This window comes from Alligator mississippiensis, chromosome 2 (genome assembly GCF_030867095.1).
Source record: "Alligator mississippiensis isolate rAllMis1 chromosome 2, rAllMis1, whole genome shotgun sequence".
In the NCBI taxonomy this organism is placed as follows: domain Eukaryota; kingdom Metazoa; phylum Chordata; order Crocodylia; family Alligatoridae; genus Alligator; species Alligator mississippiensis.
The window spans coordinates 19,877,140-19,895,592 of NC_081825.1; the positions used below are offsets into that span (position 1 = coordinate 19,877,140).

General features: G+C 39.8%; 1 protein-coding gene across 4 annotated transcripts in view; it reads right to left on the reverse strand.

The window, feature by feature from the left end:
- Window positions 1-18,453, reverse strand: part of ZFYVE28 (zinc finger FYVE-type containing 28) — a 289,590-nt gene that overhangs the window by 26,739 nt on the left and 244,398 nt on the right. For 3 of the 4 annotated variants that reach the window (XM_006263292.4, XM_059721512.1, XM_019478878.2), the window contains 2 exons: window positions 2,475-2,629; window positions 2,014-2,130 (listed from right to left, as the gene is read on the reverse strand). In XM_006263292.4, coding sequence (XP_006263354.2) covers window positions 2,014-2,130; window positions 2,475-2,629 — 272 coding nt within the window. The remainder of the gene's footprint in view (window positions 1-2,013; window positions 2,131-2,474; window positions 2,630-18,453) is intronic. The other variant, XM_014607707.3, reaches the window with a different exon arrangement.

Sequence of the window (18,453 nt, forward strand, 5' to 3'; positions counted from 1 at the left end):
ACCCTTGAGGTCACTGCCAAAAAAATATGCCTCACCCATCCACTCCCAAACCCTATACTCCAAACCCAGAACTGAGGCAGTGAAGATACATTTGAGATGTTTTCTACTGCCACTCTCAAGCACGCCAAAAACAGTTCTTGAGAGCAGCAGCAGAGAGTATCCACAGTGTATTTTCACCACTTTGGCTCCAGGTTTGGAGCATGCAGTACAGGAGTGGGAAGATGGAGCTTATTTTTGGGTGTAACCACTAGACAATGTCAGCATATCCTATGATTTGTTTCCTCTTGAAAAATAGAAGTCCAGTAGGGCCTCTCTCTCCATACCCAGAGATCCTATTACTACAAAGGTTGAGGAAATGCCAGCTGTACCAAGTAGATGGCAATGTTATTTGTTGGATGTTCAGTCTCAGTTATGGCTTGGTGAAAGACATTTAACAGAAATACCTCAAAGTGATGATATGCAAGTTTAATAGTAATATGCTGAATGCTTTAAAAATGCTTCAAAATGAAACAGGGAGAAGGGGAAAAGGTGAGTCTCTGATTATGAGAAGTCAACGAGAAAATCCAAGAGTACTGCCTGCCTTAAGGTGTTCAGGTCTAGATAATATAATCTATAATGAGAGGCAGAATCAGCCATTCAATATCTTGTTGGACATTTTTAAGGAAAGAATTGTATTAACACTGCTTTTTAAGCAATTCAGCAGAGCTTCCTCCTTTTCTAGACAGGAAAGGATCAAATGCTGATTGAGAAAAGCCTGCTAACATCTCAATCCTTTTGTTGGTTCCTGTTTCAGTTCTGGCTCCTTTTCTCCTCTTAACTGGCTAGTGCTTCAAAACCAGATATTTCCATACTCAGTATTCTTTGATTTAGTCTGTCATTTTTATTGAGATAAGCTAAAATTCATCTCTTTACTTGCCTTTTTTTTTTTTATAACTGTATAGCTTGTTATTTTTCCACAGAGTTATCACTTATTTTGAAAATTAAAATACCCACTGTTCTATGGCATGTGTTAGGTATATTTTCCTTAGGACCTGTAAAGCCATAAAGGTCATGAAATATGATAGGAAATCAGGCCCAAGGCCTGACAACAGGTCTAGATAATATAATATAGCCACACAGACCGAAAGGATTGCTCCATTCCTCATACCCAGAAGGGAATGGGCAGAAGTACCCTGAAGGATATCGTTTTCAGCTGATGGTTCCAGGCACTCTTATACATAGATACATTTTCCCCATTACCAAGTCCCATGTATATTCTTTTTCTATGACTTCCTTTTAGCAAGGGTCAAAGGACTATATAATAGCTAGGGGTCTACCAAACTCAAGGAGGTGGCCAGCCAATTTCGAGGGGCTGGCTGCCATTTTTGCAGGCTGAGCGCGGCAGGGCCCTTCATCCCTCTGATTAGCTGAGGAGCCTCAGCAGTCCTGCCCCCTCTGCCCCCTGCCACATGGCCCAAAACCACACCTTAATTACCCTGATAAGGCCCGGGGAAGACATTCATCCATGTGTTATTAAGCATGGATGAATAGCTTCCCATGCTCAATCAGGGTAATTAAGCTGTGGTTTCTGTGATCTTGGCATGCTCGCTTCAACCCCCCCTCCAAAACAAACTGATACCTGCCCCCCAATCTTACCACTAAGCAGAGAGTCTTGGAGCCTGGGGTGCAGAGGGGGGAAAGGGCAGGGCTGCTGCAAGCCTCCTCCTCCCTGTCCTGCAAGATGCTCTGCTTGCCCGTAAGGGTTTTTTGTTTGCTTTTTTGCAGCAAGCCCACCAAAATCACAGAGTCCGCTGTTTTCCACACAGCCCGCCATTTTTCATGGAGCCTGCCTGAATTCGCAGTTTCCACCAAAATCGCGCAATCGCAAATTTGGTTAGGTCTCTAATAACAGCCTTGTAGAAAGAAAGTTATTAAACAAAACCAACAATTGATTTACTGCCAACTATTTTGTGGACTAGTGTACAGCAACCAAAAGAAAATGGCAGTACAGGACATCTGTGCTGCTGTTTTTACCTTTCTTTTGTTTTTCCTTGTCCTCTGTTTCAGGTTTGGTTGCCATAACTTCAAATAAGGTCTTCAGGATGCTTCGCAAGTCACTGGCATAGTTTGTCTGCAACTGGTCAGCGACACCTAACAGGTTGTGGAAATAGCTAAAACCATTATTATTTGCAAAACCTACAAAACTCATCTCTAGATATAAGCAATGTTATGGTCTTTTGTTAAAAATAGGAAACACTTACAAACATACTGGTGATAAAATTAAGATAATATAATTAATCATAGATTTCACTAAACTAAATCTGAGTAAGCCATAATGGTAAAGAAAGAGTTTTTAGTCCTTGCGGTGTTTACGATCTGATATACAGCCATCTCCTTATTCTTTTGTCAGGACATTTTGAGTTTCATTATAAAATTTCCTTATAAATATTTCCTTGTAACATTTACATTATAACAAACAAAGAGAGCTCTCACACCTGAGATGCAGACAAAGAGCCTGTGAATAAGGTCATTGCTGCCATGAAATCGGGATCTTATCTTTTCTCGGGTAGCAATTTTAGCAGCCTGCAAGGCAAGCTGGATTTCCTCCTGATCGATGTCATCAGATGAACAAGAGCTCGTCATTAAACTGCTGTGGGAAAAAAAAGAATGGAAGGAAGAGAGGTAACTTAAATCTTTGCTTTGCCATTCAGAGAGTGACTGATCTTCTAAAGGATTTATTGTAAAAGCAAAGCCCTTACTACAAAACAGAATAAACAGTAGTAAATCCTTGTTGACCCTACTGAACCTTGCCTATTCAGTTACCATCCAGCCTGATTTTCATACTGTGACACATTTATGAAGCAGTCAGCGATTTGCCAACATTTTACTATACTCCATTTCACTACTACAAAGTGGCTGCAACCAATTCGTAATTCAGGTTACTTTCCATTATAAGCCTAACTGGAATTCCTCTTTGCCTCACAACTGCACAAAGGAACACTAGCCCGAAAATGGGCGACTCAGCTGAGGGACCAAGTTAGCATTTTTCTATCAAATCTGAAGTTAATTGGAAAAGGGTTTTTTAGGAATTCAGAAACCCTAAAGCTTAGAGGCTCAGCAGGGCTTTGCTTCTATACAAAAATAATATGGAGGGATAAAAATTTGCTCCCTTATTTGATGTAGATTAGTCCATTATACCTCAATTTTAAAAGATATTGAGAGATTAAATTGTTTTATCAGAATGGTTTTTTATCAGCTTTACTGAGCTTAAAATGGACCACCAAGTGACATCCAAAACAAATTGTTCTAATAAAATAAAAAAATAAGAAGTCAGTCTCAAGCTTTTTTCTATCTGGCAGGGACAAAACTATTGATGGACTTGGAGGAATCCCTAGTAGGAATGGGAGAAGTTCTCCATATATCTAAAGGTTCTCAAACAAAGCTATATTTGTAAGTCAAGACACACTGCATCAGTTAGAAAAATCTAACACTGCCATTCCCCAAATCCCAACTTGAGAACAAAGCAGGAGGCAATTACAACAAAGTTTTCTGGATTCATGTAGTGGAGTGGAAGGAGGCATTCCTCCTGACCCTACTATGTGGAGAGGGTTCACATTAAGACTGTTCTTCCCCATCCACACCAAAATTTTATTTCACCAAGAAAACTAGAATGCTTTAACTTTTATTATATAATGGTTATATTAAACTTCAACTTATTTTTAGTGCTCTATACACTAAAGAGAAAAAAAAATACTAGTAGTTTACATAGTTCCCTAATTGGATACATAGCATACAGAAGGCAGTTACATCCCTCCACGTTCAGCTGTCCTATTGGCTTTACTTTTTGTAAGGTGCCAATGGAGGTGGTCAGCATCTTGCAGACTCAGACCCTACGACAGCAAGGGCAAATCAGTGAATCATGTATAAAATACACAGTGAGTGTATTTACTGGGGTAACATGAAAACAATTATAACCAATGCTTCATGGTACAGAATTCTGTTAAACAACCTAATGAGCTGTAAAAGAAAAATGTAAGGTCAAATAAATTAGGTTGTGGAATGCTTAAAGTCTTCAATCTGAAAATAAACACTACTTCCAGTTTCGTTCTAAAAGAAACACAGATAGAAAGATGGGCATTTGCCTGGGAATCACCAAGACGACACAGGTGATGTAGCCTGGATACTTTAACAATGTTTTTCTATACATTCAAATAGTTGTAGTTCTTTCAAGTTAATCTTAACTCTGAATTTCCAGAGTTTTTGATCGTTGCTTTTCCCCTTTTCTTCTTCCAGTTACTGTGATCTTGTTTACCCACATTTTTCATTTCACCTTAACAAAAGATTGAGTTTAGAGTTAGTGAAGATAATCAGATTTGAATCAGAATTCTCTCTTTTCCAACAAACTTTTCCATGATCCTTGATGATGCAGATGTAATATGCTGCTTTTAATACAACAATCTAGCGACATGGTAAGATTTGTGTTGTCACCATATCAAGGGAATGACTTCAGCTTAGGGTAATGCAAGAGGACTGGGTTGTGGGGCAGCGAATTGTTTGCCATCAGAAATCACTAAGGGCCAGTAGTTAGATGATTAGTCTCATTGATTCCAAGATAATTGCTTGTATGACTTCTAGCTAGTATGAATAAAAGTTTTCTACTTGTCCCCACTATGGCAAAAAAGTTTATTTTTTTAAAGAACCGAGCACAGAGTAACATACTTATTATTTCTAGTAGACATCTCTCTCTCTCTCTGAAAGAAGTGAAGAGCTAATGATGAAATAAAAAATCGTTTGTTTATAGCCATACAATCTCAGCTTGTGATCTCATTAACTCTCGCAAGCTCATCAGAGTTGGGCTGAAAGGGAGCCCTTTACAGAAAAACCAGGTGCAGCAGAAAGTTAGGCTAGTGATTCAGCAGATGACTCTCTTCCCACTGAGTCACTACTGAGGAAGTGTGTCAGAGCATAACTTGAAGTGGGCATAGAACTGTGGAAAGTGTTTTTCAGAGCACAGAATATTTAATTACTGCAGACTTTGCAAGAGTCAGGGATGCTCACTCCAGTTTCCTAGCCACGTTCTAATCTGAATAACTAGGTTCTTCCTACATCATTTTTCTCCCACAATTTTAAATAGATGAAATTTTATCTACTTTGTAGTCCAAACTATTTTATTCCACAGTCCCCAACATGTAATAATAGTTGTGTATTACCTCGTAGTTGGTAACACTTCTGTTGTAGAGGAATTTCCTGAATGCAAACTGTGTAACGTGTTTCGAAATTCTGGGATGAAAGGTTATATGCAAATAGATAGATAGATAGATAGATAGATAGATAGATATGCACACACACACATGCGTACACATATCTATATACATACATGTATACAGACATACGCATGAATACACACACACACATCATTATTTACAAAATGTCTAAATACTTTCCCCTCAGGACTGCTTGTCCCAGGGTTGAGAGAAAATGAACTTTCCACAAAAATTTAAAACATGCTATAACCATCAGTTTGTAGCTTAAAAGAAACAATTAATTTGCTTTTATCATAATGCTAAGCATTTACAGAAGAACTGATACAACTGAAATATTTAAATAAATTATTTAACATCCATATTTCGTTCTGAAAGATGTTTTATTTTTAACATAATTTATTCACAGGGATATTAAGTGTGGACATACAGTGGAAGATGTTATAGGGATAAAAACGGGCTTTGATGGTTTCAGAGAAAGTGGTCCATTTGAAAATAGATATTTGATTGGTATATTTGATTGGTATACAAATTGTGATGGCTGTGTGAAAACAGACACCAAAGACATACTTGGCTTTAAAAATCTTCTTGGAAGAAATTCACCTAAATTTTCATCTGCAGAGGTTCAAATAATTGGACAGCTATGCCAGTTATCATTTTCAATGCCTGAACAGGTCATTTTAGAATTATCTTTATCAAATGATACATAAAAGGTATTAATTGTTTCTGATGTTATCAGACTGTCCAAAGAGTTAAAATGTTTTAGTGCAGGTAACTGCAGAACTGATTTATTTACACTGATAGGTTAGGGACAGAAGTTGCACATAAACCAGTTTAAGTGATCAGAAACTGGTTTAAATCTGTAACAGAATATAAGTTCAGTGCACAAAGACCAGTTTCAAAATGGCTGAAACTGGTTTAAGATAAAACTGGTTGAATGTAGTATCAGAGTTAACTGATTTGGGTCAAGCTGGTTTATGGAACTTCTGTCCCAGGCCCTTTCTTGTTTTAAGTTAAATCAGATTTTCCCCACATCCCAGCTGGGCTGGGCTGTCTGCTCCAGAGAGCCAGGCTAACCCCATCCCTCTCCTCTCTAGCCACAGCTCCAGCTGGCTGAGAAGTGGGTGGGAGACTGCAGCATCTGCCAGTCTCCCCTCACTACCCCTGTCTCCCCTCACCGCTCAAGCAGGGATCCCCGACTCCCACCCCTCTCCCATGGCAGCAACCCCAGTAGCATGGATCCTAACCAGCACCTGGCCATGCCCCCCCATGCCAGTTAATGCTGAGGAGAGAGTGTGTGTGTGTGTGTGTGTGTGTGTGTGTGTGTGTGTGTGTGTGTGTGTGTGTGTGTGTGTGTGTCCAATGTCACTGCAACAAAGGCAGACAGAACAGTGTCTGTTTAGGGCTAGAAGCCAATGGCTTGCAAATGCACCCTGCAGATATGAGGAGCTTGAAATTAATGAGAGATGCATTTCTTTTCTTTTATAGGGCTTGATGGGCTGATAAGCTTTGTGTTCATATAAGCTCCCTGCTGGCTTGCTTGCTTCAAAGCCCACAATCTGTCAGTGTTCAACAGGGGACAGAGAGAGGTGTGAGAAACAGATTCATAGCCATTAAAGTTAAGAGCTGGAAGGGACCTCAGGAGATCATTAAGTCCAGCCCCCCCCCACTCTTGAGTTTTCAGATGACCTGGTTTGCAATGAATGTGCCCTGTGAGTGTCGTCAGTTTGCTGCAGCCAGTATGAAAAAGCAAGGAGAGAGAGACTGAAAAGCTCAGTATCATCAACAGAAGCATACAGTCCACACAAGCAGTCCTCCCTCCCCCCACCCCTTTTGCCTCAAAGTGCTAGCTATGGGCAACACTCCCTGCCTCTTGAGCAGCGAGCAGGGCAGAAAAGCCTGGTAAGGGCTGCTTCCCACTCCCCATCCTGGCAGACCCTGGCGGGGACTGTGAAGGCCAGAGTTGGGGTTTAAACCTCTCCCTGATCATAGTGTCCTGCTGGGGCCTGGCCATGCCCCACCCTCAGCTCAGCACTGTGAAAGGGGGAGGGAGGGCTCATTTTAGCACTCCCTGACTTCTAGCCTGAGCAACTGCAGTCATGTGCCTGCATTTCCTGATTCAAAAGTGAATGTCTATCTACTTGCAAATCACTTCAATCTCTGCAGTTTAGACTAACCTGCAAAGATTGAATCAATTCAGGCTTGTGCTTTTTAAATGTCTGTCCCTAGCCATAGGGAACATGTACTATCACCTGAAATGGTTAAAAAGATATTTCCTCTTTTATTCAGCGTCTCAGCTGAGGGGAAGTCTAGTTCTCTCAATAATAAATATTAAACATAAAATAATGTAATAATTTCAGACAGATGACTAAAAAAGGATCTAAAGTTCCTCTTATTAAATGTTTATCATGCAAGTACTGAATTTATCAACCATCTCTCCTGTTTTTTATTGTAAAAAAAAAAAAAAAAGCACAAACATGTTAAAGGAGAGTATCAGGAAGGGAGATTGTATGTCAAAGATCGATCTCAATCAGGGAAATTGCCTGGACATGATAAAGTAGCAGCTCTTCAGGCTGACACACAATGAATCAGCGTATTATCTAAATAGACTAGCATTTACCCAGCAGTCTTAAAATGGCACATCATTTATCATGTTATCAGACTGGTAAGGGTTTTCGGTACTTTAAGGCCAACCATCACCGGCTAGGGATACATATTTTAAAGTCTGAATGTGAAAATCTAGGATTTTTTAAATTTAGGCAAACTGAAATGTCTATGTTCACATTTTAATAGATCTTAACTTTCAATGGAGAAGTACAAGGAGAAGTACTAACAAATTAAGCTTAACAATGGCTATTAATTTTGGGTGGCACACTTGAAAGATACCAAAGGCCTTATTTTCAGAACTCTTGAGTGCTCTCACCTTTATCTGAAGTAAGTGGAAGATATGAGTTCTCATCAATTCTGACAATTCAGATATCAGTCTCCCAAATTGAGCATCCAAAGCTAGAGGGCTCTGAAAAACCACTTCAAATTGAAAATTCTCACATACTTTGCCAGGGACACAATGGGCATCTGTAAGTATCATTAAACTATATTCACAAAGAATTATCAGATATTCTTGCACACAAAACCTTCCTTCCCAGTGAATTTTTTGGGCAGAGTTGATTTCATTAACTCAAAATTATCCTGAAGTGAATACAGATATATGCAGGACTTGCAACAGTTCTTTTCAATCACTGACCAAATCTTCAGTATGTATTAATTATACAAAAATAGTAAGTAAAAGAATTTAAAAAGCTAAATATTGCAAAATGTCATCCCATGGAACATAACACTTGCATAGAAACCAACTGAGTATTTCTGGATTTCCAGAGAACTGTAAACAATTTACATTTATATTATACAAAACAATTAGTTCTCCTAGAAGCAGATTAAAAGAAGTGGCTGATTGTTCATCACAGAGGAAGTTTATACAATTCAGTAACTTTCTCAATTCCAAAAGGAAAGGAAAAAAAAAGATTCCCCTTTGATGTTTTGGTTTCTGGCGATATCTTTAATTATGACTCTCTGTTTCATGTAGAGATTTCAGCAGGTTGTCAGTGTTGGTTTAATAAATCTAAATCAAGAAGGCTTCAATTCCAGCAAGGCAGATTGTTCTTCAGCATTAAATCAATATGGCTAAGTATCTGAAGGTTTTACAAGCAACAATACAAATATTTGCCAGAAAAATATTAAATAGAACTGAGCAACACTTCTTACTACAAGAATACTAAATTGCTTGTATTGTTGCATTTCTGTTTATTTGGACTAGAAAACACTATCACGCTTGTATTAGAGTGAACCATGTTTGCAACAAAATTGTTGTGAACTTAAATTTGACTTTAAGTTTCACAAGATTTATTGGTTAATCTGGTATTATTCTTATTTGTTTAGCTCATTTTCAGGTAGAAATTTGGTTCACTGCAGAAGCAAGTTTTGAAAAATATTTGGCAAGTATACACAAAAGAGGAAGTTTCAAAGGAGTGGAAATGGAACGAAGCAAAGGTCGTCCAAAAGTTTTCCATAGTTTCATATCTTCCTACTTGTAAATAATGTTAACACTGCCATACCTCAGGCTGGAAACTAGAAAGAGACTACAGTGTCCACTTGTTTAATTCTGATCCATGTTTTATAGTAAAGGAGCCTGAGCTCAATCTTCACTTGGTGCTAATCATTTTAGCACTTTTGATTTCTTTGCATTTAGTCAATTTAATTTAGCTGAGAATCTTGTTTTTTTTGTTTTTGTTTTACAGTCCCTTGGTTTAAAAAAAGTAAAAAAATCTTAGAAAATGCCGAGGTTAAATTTGTGTGTATATAGCTCCCTTAAGGGCATAGACCATGACAGTTACATATTTCCATAACGTATCTCACACAATGTAATAGCATACCCTCTTCGCAGCTCAGATGGAGTTTTTGTCCCATGTTTTCCTAATGCTTAGCATAATAGAACCCTGGGCAATGACTATAGCTTCCAGGTACTATTTAATACAATAATATAAGGCAATTTTTTTTCAAACTTAAAATCTTAAATTTGTATCTTTTAATAATTGGATTTTATATTTAAAGTGAACTAATTTCTCTCTCAGAGGTGTTTCCTGTATCTTTGACTTTGAGTGGATTCCCAAAAACACCTGGGATGTGACAATGTTATATTTATCAGTTGATTCATGTGTTAATCATATGATAAACTGCAGCATGTCACACTTCCAACCAATTTATGGCAACATAAAATGGCAAACCAGCCAGAAAGATATTCCACATATAATGCACTAGAATGTATTTATGGTGCTTGTGTTAAGCTGTACTATGTAGCCTGGCACTGGGCATATCAGGATGCATAGATTTTGGGATCTGGGATAAAATTCTCAAATCACACAATTTAATTAACACCTGCCAGTAGTCTTAGATGCAAAAGTCCTGCTGAAATTCAGTTGCACATTACTTGAAAATCAGTGACTTGCTGCAAAATATTCTTCAGTAATTTTTACCTTGTACCAGCCCCTACAGGCCTCAAGCAAGTCAGGGCTCCACAGTCCACTGTGACAGGTGACAGAGAAAAAAAATAAAAATACTGGGCCCTGACACAAATTGTTGACCACTGAGAAGGCAAGAAATAACTGATGAGTGGGGAAAAAAGGAGTAGGAGAAATGATGCAACAGGAAGCATGCAATTTTTTAACTGTTCAATATCTACAAAGAGAATGTGTTTTTTGTACTGTGCACACATGGAACAAAAACTCAGTCTGAGCTGCAAAGAGCTTATGCTATTATATAATGTAAGAAATGCTATGCAAATATGTAATGATCAAGGTGTATACCAGGGGTGATGATCCCCAGAGATGCCCATGGGTTTTGGAGCTGATGCACAGGCAGCATTGTGGGAAGCATCGGATGGCCCCATGCACTGTATGCAGCACCCCCTCTTGTCACTCTGGGACTATGTCGTGCATGGTAGCCACTCCAGGGCTGTGCTGCATACAGTGGCTACTCCAGCTTCTCCAGGACTGTGCTACATGTGGCAGTCACTCTAGGACTGTGCAGCACAGTGCCAGAGTGGTGGAAAAGCTGCCATATGCAGGACAGCTGTGGAGCAGCTGCCACATGCAGCTTAGCCCTGAAGTGGCCACCACATGCAGCGCAGGCCCGGAGCAGCTGGAGCAGAACTGCACTGCACGTGGTGCCCGTTCCAGCTGCTCCAGGACATGGATTCAGCACGCAGGGCCAGTCTATGGGTCTGATGCACCCTGCAGATTGGCCCTGTTTGAAACCTCTGGTGTATACCCTTAAGGAGTCAGATACCTACAAACTTAACCTCAATATTTCCTAATATTTAAAAATTTTTTTAAACTGTGGAAATGTACAAAAAATCTAGATCAACCTGCCTAGTCTTTAACATGTTATAGTGTCACATCTGCATTACAGAGAAACTTACTGCATTACAGAGAGTTTTGTGCAAGGAGATGAAGGAGAAGGTGGAGCTGACTGGGAAATTTTTTCCTTTGCAAGGGACACCACAGGAGATAACAGAAAGGCACTTCTTGAAGAAGCAGCATATACTCTACAGCATCCCTGAATTGTTTTCTCAGAGCAAATGTCTCAGCACAGGCTGGGTTTCTTGCATAGGTAGAACAGTATGAACCAAAAGACACTGCGGGTTTATCTGTAGGATAGTTACCCTTGTTGACCTGAAAGTTTAACTAAATTCCAAGCCCTAACGAGAAGAATGCAATGATTGAGTCAGGAAACTTTGATGCAACCCTGCTTCTCTGCACAGAAGGGACAAAGTCAGGTTTCCTTGAAGCAGTAAAAATGAAACAACAGGAGATCACTTCTTTACTCAACATGTTCAAGGGCCATTCAGCCCAAAAACTCTCTTACTCTAACCTAACAGTAGTGCTGTGGCTATGTCTGCTACTTCCCTAGTGCTTTCTCTCAGGTTTTTTTTCAGTTTCTCCTTCTATTTCTCTCAGACACACAAACCTTACAAACAAAAGCCAATACAAAACTTCCACCCAGGTGCATCTTTAATGTTCCTTTATTTGGCAGTGATATACCATTATTTGGGAAAGAGTCCACTTGTTTCAGCTATCTGGTTAGGTCAAGTTGCTTAATGAATTTTTATAACAATCTTAAATATATGGCAGTAATTTCACCCTCTCTGACCCCATTTTCAGAGATTTAATACAATACAGAATAATCTGCATTATTTATGTGACCACTGAATCAAAGATTATATTCATACGTGCACTGAAGGCACAAGACAAAGCTGAACATGAAACATTTTTTAACCATAAAAATGACATCCAACAGGATTTTCCCCTCTATGGAATTTCCCAGGTATTTTCTCCTGTCTTAAAAAAAAGAAAGAAAAAGAAAAAGAAAAAAAAGGAAAAAAACCCACAGAAAGACTTTCCACTCTACAAGGCTTCAGAGCTCTATTGGTTCTAAAAATAGGACTTTAATGCAATAGAGTGATACAAATAAATAATCATGATACCATGGCCCTATATACTTTATATACTTTATGACTGAAGTGAAAGGGAAGTGAAGGGAAGTGGTGCTGGCTCCTACCCTGGGGGTCTTTAAGAAGCGGCTCGATGCCTACCTGGCTGGGGTCACTTGAGCCCAGTTTCCCCCCTGCCCAGGCAGGGGCTCAGACTTGAAGATCTACAAGGTCCCTTCCGACCCTGCTTCTATGATTCTATGATCATGGAAACTGCCTTTTTTCACAAATTCTGCGAAAACCACAAAAGCATGAATTGAATAGATTCCTACCTATAGATTCCAAGAGCAACAAAAAAGTTCTCCATGGATGCATCTTAAAGTGATCCCCAAGCTTCACTGGCTCATGGGCAATCATACTTAGCAAGAAATGCATTGTGGGCAACAACTTACTGTGCTCTCCCCATCAGCCTCCCTTTTAGTTTTTCAGGTGGTAAATAATTGTTCTGTGTTCATGGGGGAGAGGGCAATTAGTGCTAGACTTAACACAGGAGATTCAGGTTAGATATTAGGAAGAACTTTCTAACTTAGATTGTAAACACATTATGCATCTGCTCCCTTAGTCAAAGATGCATGTAAGGGTCTCCATTGCCCTGGGAAAAGATAAGCATTAAGATAACAAAGCATAGAACAGATCTATGCTTAAAAATAACCCTTGATTTTGAAAATAGAGATATGAACATCTTTATGCTGGAGAAGGAACAGTGGAGGATACTGTGCTCTGTGAAAGGATGAAAATGCGTGGGTTCTGATTTTGATCGCTCATTCCCATACTGGGCAAATCTGGAGCATTTAGGAGACAGCAAACTCCTAAGGGAAGGAAGGCATTTTGCACTGTTCTTCATCAATGTCCTCTGTCAAACGCAAGAAGCTGCACTGTCTGGCATAATAAATAATAGTAACATCATAGCCGACTCCAAAAGAAGCTGTCTTTCTGTCTCTCAGGCAGAAATTGAGACTGAGAACCAGAACTGAAGAACATCTTTTCCCCGCAAAAAAGAACTACCAGGGATAGAGGAACTCATTAGCACAAATTTTTCATATCCCTTTACTCCTACACAATCAGTTCCCTTAAAAAAAAAATCAACCTGCTTAAGTCAGCTGTAAAACCTCCCATGGCCTGACGGAGTCCCTGAGGAGCAAAGTATCTAGCTATAGGAGTCAGAACCGCAAAAAGCTAATTAATGTATTAAACAGAGCCTTAAAATTTTAATTAAAAAAGGAAGCCCTCTCTCCATTTTTCAACTTAAATGCCATTCAAAGGGTGGGAAGAATTTTCTCTCTCTCTCTATTTAAACATAATTAGTGATTTTACATTATGTCTCAGTTTTAACTATTGCCAAGAACTCTGCAAAGGTTGCAATTATTGTAGTGATTTAGTTAATTATGTATAACCTTAAATTCCCCAAACAACCTGCTATTTTAAGTTTTGGAAAAAAGTAATTTGCATACTAACACTGTATTTCGGAAAGCTAGTAGTTTATGTGCAATTGGAAAAACATCAAAATGAGCCTTGACAATGGTTTTATAAGCTTAAAATGAGAAAAAATGATAAATGAGGTCAAATAATTGAAGTGAAAATCAAAGTTTAGATAAGTAAGAGGAATAAGAAAAAATCTTTGTTATCACCAAGGAGTAAGAATGGCATACATTCCTCATCAGACGGATTTTCTGGCTCTGACTACTCTGAGGCAAAATGATGCTCCAATATCTGTGGATCATAGCTAAACTGGTACATATATGGTCCCCACTAAACCCAGCCACTTTAAATAATATATTTTTCTTGTATAAGACTCCTGTTTTGACTACTTTATCTAGTTTACATGGAAAAGAAAAACTAATTTCACATGTATTCTATTTTTACTGTACTGGATATTTTGAGTTCCACATCTCAATATGAAGAAGAAAAGAACAAAAAATACACCCCGCCCTGCCATTAAGAAGGAAAGAACAAAAAATACCAGCTAAAGTTTGCCTCTCCCTTTAGACTTTGCTAAAATGTTGCTGAATTCACAAGGTACACTTCAGCAGCTCCTTTTCAACCATTCCACTTCAGTCATTATTGGCTAAGTTAGTCATATAAATATAACCTGGCCTACAAACAAATGGTGGCATTTTCTAGGTGACAGGCAGTAGATGAGAAAATGCAGCACCCTTTTGAGATTTAATGTGCGTTTCCTGGGGGTCAGCTGCAAGTCCGTACAAACTGGCATTGAAAACAAGGAGAGGCATGAAATGCACCATGGAGATTCCTGCTGGTGAAAAGCCAGAAACATCTGTTACAGGCACAAATGCCTAGCTGACCAAGATCGTAAGTGGGAGCTAGCTGAGCTGATCAACTCTGATCTTTTGTGTTCCAATCTACAGGGGGTGGGTCAAGAGATCTGACAACACAGAAAGAGTATTATATATTCCAGCTGAACTATTGCACTATTATGTTTTATTAAATATACCTTATTAAACCAAACAGCGTGCGAGTGACAGAGCCACATCAAATAACACAGCCTCAGAGAACTTAAGCCATGTACAGAGGATCTGTAATCCAATACCTTCTGGCAGGACTGCCAAAGATTTTAGATGAAAAAGTCTAACTTGAATATTCTGATTTTCTCTTAATATATACACAATCCTCTCTTTCTCCTGCAGCTTTGTTCATTGATATCTGCATTTTCCTGACTCCAGTCTACTATGTGCAAAGTAATTCTCAATAGCCTTTAAACATTAGGAACATTCTTTTCACAAACAAGAGTTCAATGTGAACAGGGAAAAGATCAACAGCTTTGCAGTATCTAAAATAAAAGGCCCTACATTAAGAAAGCACCAAAGTCCTATATTAAGAGTTAAGGTTGCAGTGTTGGTGCATATACTTTAAACAAAAACAATTAAAATGATATCATTTAAAACAAACTTTTGAAGGTGAGGGTTTTCAGAGATGACGTTAATCAGCTAACTGATCCGTGCCTATGCATATGACCACCCTTCACAAATATTCCCTAGAGGCAGTTAACCATCTTAGCCTGAAGTCAGACAAAAAGCAGGGTGAGATGGCACCTTAGGACTTTCATACACGTGCTCCAGCAGTGTGTGTGTGTGGGGAGGGGGGTTAATTAGAGCGGCTCCAAAGACACTCTAATTAAAGCGTCCAGAGCATCTCATGTATCAGCATCCCAACACTGAAAAATGGAGGCAGAGGCACTTCAACTAAAGCTTGTTCGATGAGCTTTAGTTAAAGCACCCCCCTGCCATTTTTCAGCGCAGGAATGCTGATACACGTGACACTGGAGTTGGCTGGAGTGCAGTAATTACCAGGCTCTAGCAGACTCGATTAATCCAGCAGACTCAAGTAATTACAGTGTGTCAGAGCAGACTCGCTGCACATGTATAGGTGCTGTGTGAGACTAACTCGCACAAAGTTATATGCTTTCATCAGTGATGGCTGCCTTCATCAGATGTTATGAATGGACTATGGATTCATAGCATCATAGCATCCCATTCATTCATTTATAGCACATCATCATGTAGGTGGTCACTTACAAAAGCACATACCGTTCTAAACATATTAGTTTCCAAGATGCCACCCAGCCCTGCCTTCTGCCTAATATAGTTCTTGGACACCTTTATGTCCACACACAATACTATTCCACAGTGTACATATTAACACATTAATGTTGACAGCTAGACAGAGCACTAGCTTGGGACTCCGAAAACATAGCTTTTGTTTTCAGAGAGGCCTCTACAAACTGGAGGACTGGACCAAAAGAAATCTCATGAGGTTCAATAACGAGAAGTAAGTCCTGTATTCAAGATGGAACAATCCCATGCAACAGTACAGAGAGGGACCAACTGGCTAAGCAGCCGCTCTACAGAAAAGGACCTGGGTATTACAGTGGGCATTAAGCTGAACATGAGCCCTTGCTGCAAAGAAGGCTAACGGCATCCTGGGCTGCATTAGTAGGAAGTGATTCTTTCCCTGTATTCAGCACTGCGGAGGCCACATCTGGAGTTCCATATGTCCACTTTCGGGCCCTGCACTACAGAAAGGATGTGGACAAATTGAAGAGAGTCCACTACAGGGGACAAAAATGGTTAGGGAGCCAGTGGACATGATGTATGAGGAGAAGATGAGGGAGCTAGGCTTATTTAGTATAGAGGGGAGAAGACAAGAAGACTGAGGGGGATTTAATAGCCTTCAACTGTCTGAAGGGTGGTCCCAAAGAGGATGGAGCTAGACTGTCCTCAGTGGTGACAGTTAACAGAAGTAGCAATGGTTTCAAGTTACAGCAAGGGAAATTTAGGTTAGATATTAGGAAAAACTCTCACCAGGAGGGTAGTAATGCACTGGAACAGGTTACCCAGAGAGGCTGTGAAATCTCCATCTGTGGAGATTTTTAAGACCCAGGTAGACAAAGCATTGGCTGAGATGATTTAGTTGGGGCTGGTCCTGCTTTAAGCAGGGGTTGGACTAGATGACCTCCTGAGGTCCCAGTCAACCCTCATTTTCTATTATTCTATGATTCTTCAGTCTACTACTACCCTCTGAACCATCTTTGGAAACTCATTTCCCCTCTTGCTATTTATTATTTATTTATTTGATTGATTTATGTGCCACCCTTCTAGGCAAGGCTCTGAGTGACTTACAATCAGAGGGCAGAGCAAACAGGAGCACAAGAGAAAGAAACATCTTAAAAGGTAATTACAATGTAAAAAAGAGACCCCTCTAAACAATATCTCAGCTAAGGTTAGTTTCCTAAATGCTGCTCAAATAGGAAGGTCTTACCGTGCTTTTGAAAGATGCCCAGGCTTGAGCCTTGAAAGGGAGGGAGTTCCAGAGAATTTTGGCCAAGCATTTTGACTTGGGATACTGATGGTACTTGCAGGAGGTTGGTCTTGGCTGACCTTAGGGATCATGATCAGGTATAAAGGAGAAGGAAGTCCTTTAGGTATGTAGGAGTTTGCTGCCTCCTAAATGTTTAAGGCCTTATAGGTCAAAACCAGCACTTTGAATTGCACCTGGAAAGCTATATGGGGCACTTGAGTTATATGCTCCTAGTTAGCTTCTGGGCTTCAAGTGCAGCCCTGCACAGAGGACATTACAGTAGTCTAGCCTTGAAATTACAAGTGCATGGGTGATGGTGGCCAGATCCGAATCCGGAAAAAAAGGGGTTGCAACGTTCTCACCAGATCAAGTTGGTGAAATGCACTCCTAGCTATCACTGCCTCCTTAAAACAATGGATCCAGGAATACCCCAAGGCTGCAAACCTCAGTGACAAGGGGAGGCTGAATCCCATTAGTAATAGGTATTCTGGTCCTCACCAAGCCAAGCAGTCTTCCCACTACCATCATCTGTGTCTTGTATGGATTCAGTTTCTACTGTTTCACTTGTATCTATGTCCCCAACTGCAGTCAGGCACTGGGAAAGGACTAAGACTGCATGGCCAGGATCAGAAGAGAAGGAGGGGGTAGAGCTGGGCATCATCAGCATTACTGATGGCACCTCGCTCTAAATTGCCACATGATCTCATGCAGTGGCTTCACATACACACTGAACAGGAGGGGCAACAAGATGGAGCCCTAGAGGTCCCCACAGGAAAAGTCCCGAGGGGGTAATGAGCATTCACTCAGCACCCTGTCTGAGACCACGTGGCTGGAAAGCATGGAACCAATTTCAGCTGTCCTGTGCATACTCACCAGCTCATACAAATGCTTTATCAGCACCTCACGTCAGCTGTATAGAAGTATATATCTCCTTCATGAGGTACTGAGAGAAATGCTGATGAAAAGTATTATTTTAGAGCTAGGAATTACCATTCAAAGCCACCTAGACACTACTTATGAGCCACCTTGACAATCAGAGACCTTTGTTCACCTGAACTTCCTTTTAGGAACCAGGAAATCAATAATCTACGTCTGGCCCTCCGTATACTGCACAAAGGCTAACTATCCCTCCCTATACCATACAGATATGTTTTTTTCCAGCCTGTCAATATCAATAGTTAGAGATTCTCTCAATTGGTCAAAATCATAATATTATAGTTTTCATGCATACTTGGCTGGATCCATTTTTAACAGTCTGTGTATTCATGATTTAGTATGGGAATTGCAGATGTGATTACTAGCTTTTTTCTCCTTTGTCATGATTTCAGTTTCTGTTTTTGCCATCAGTATTAC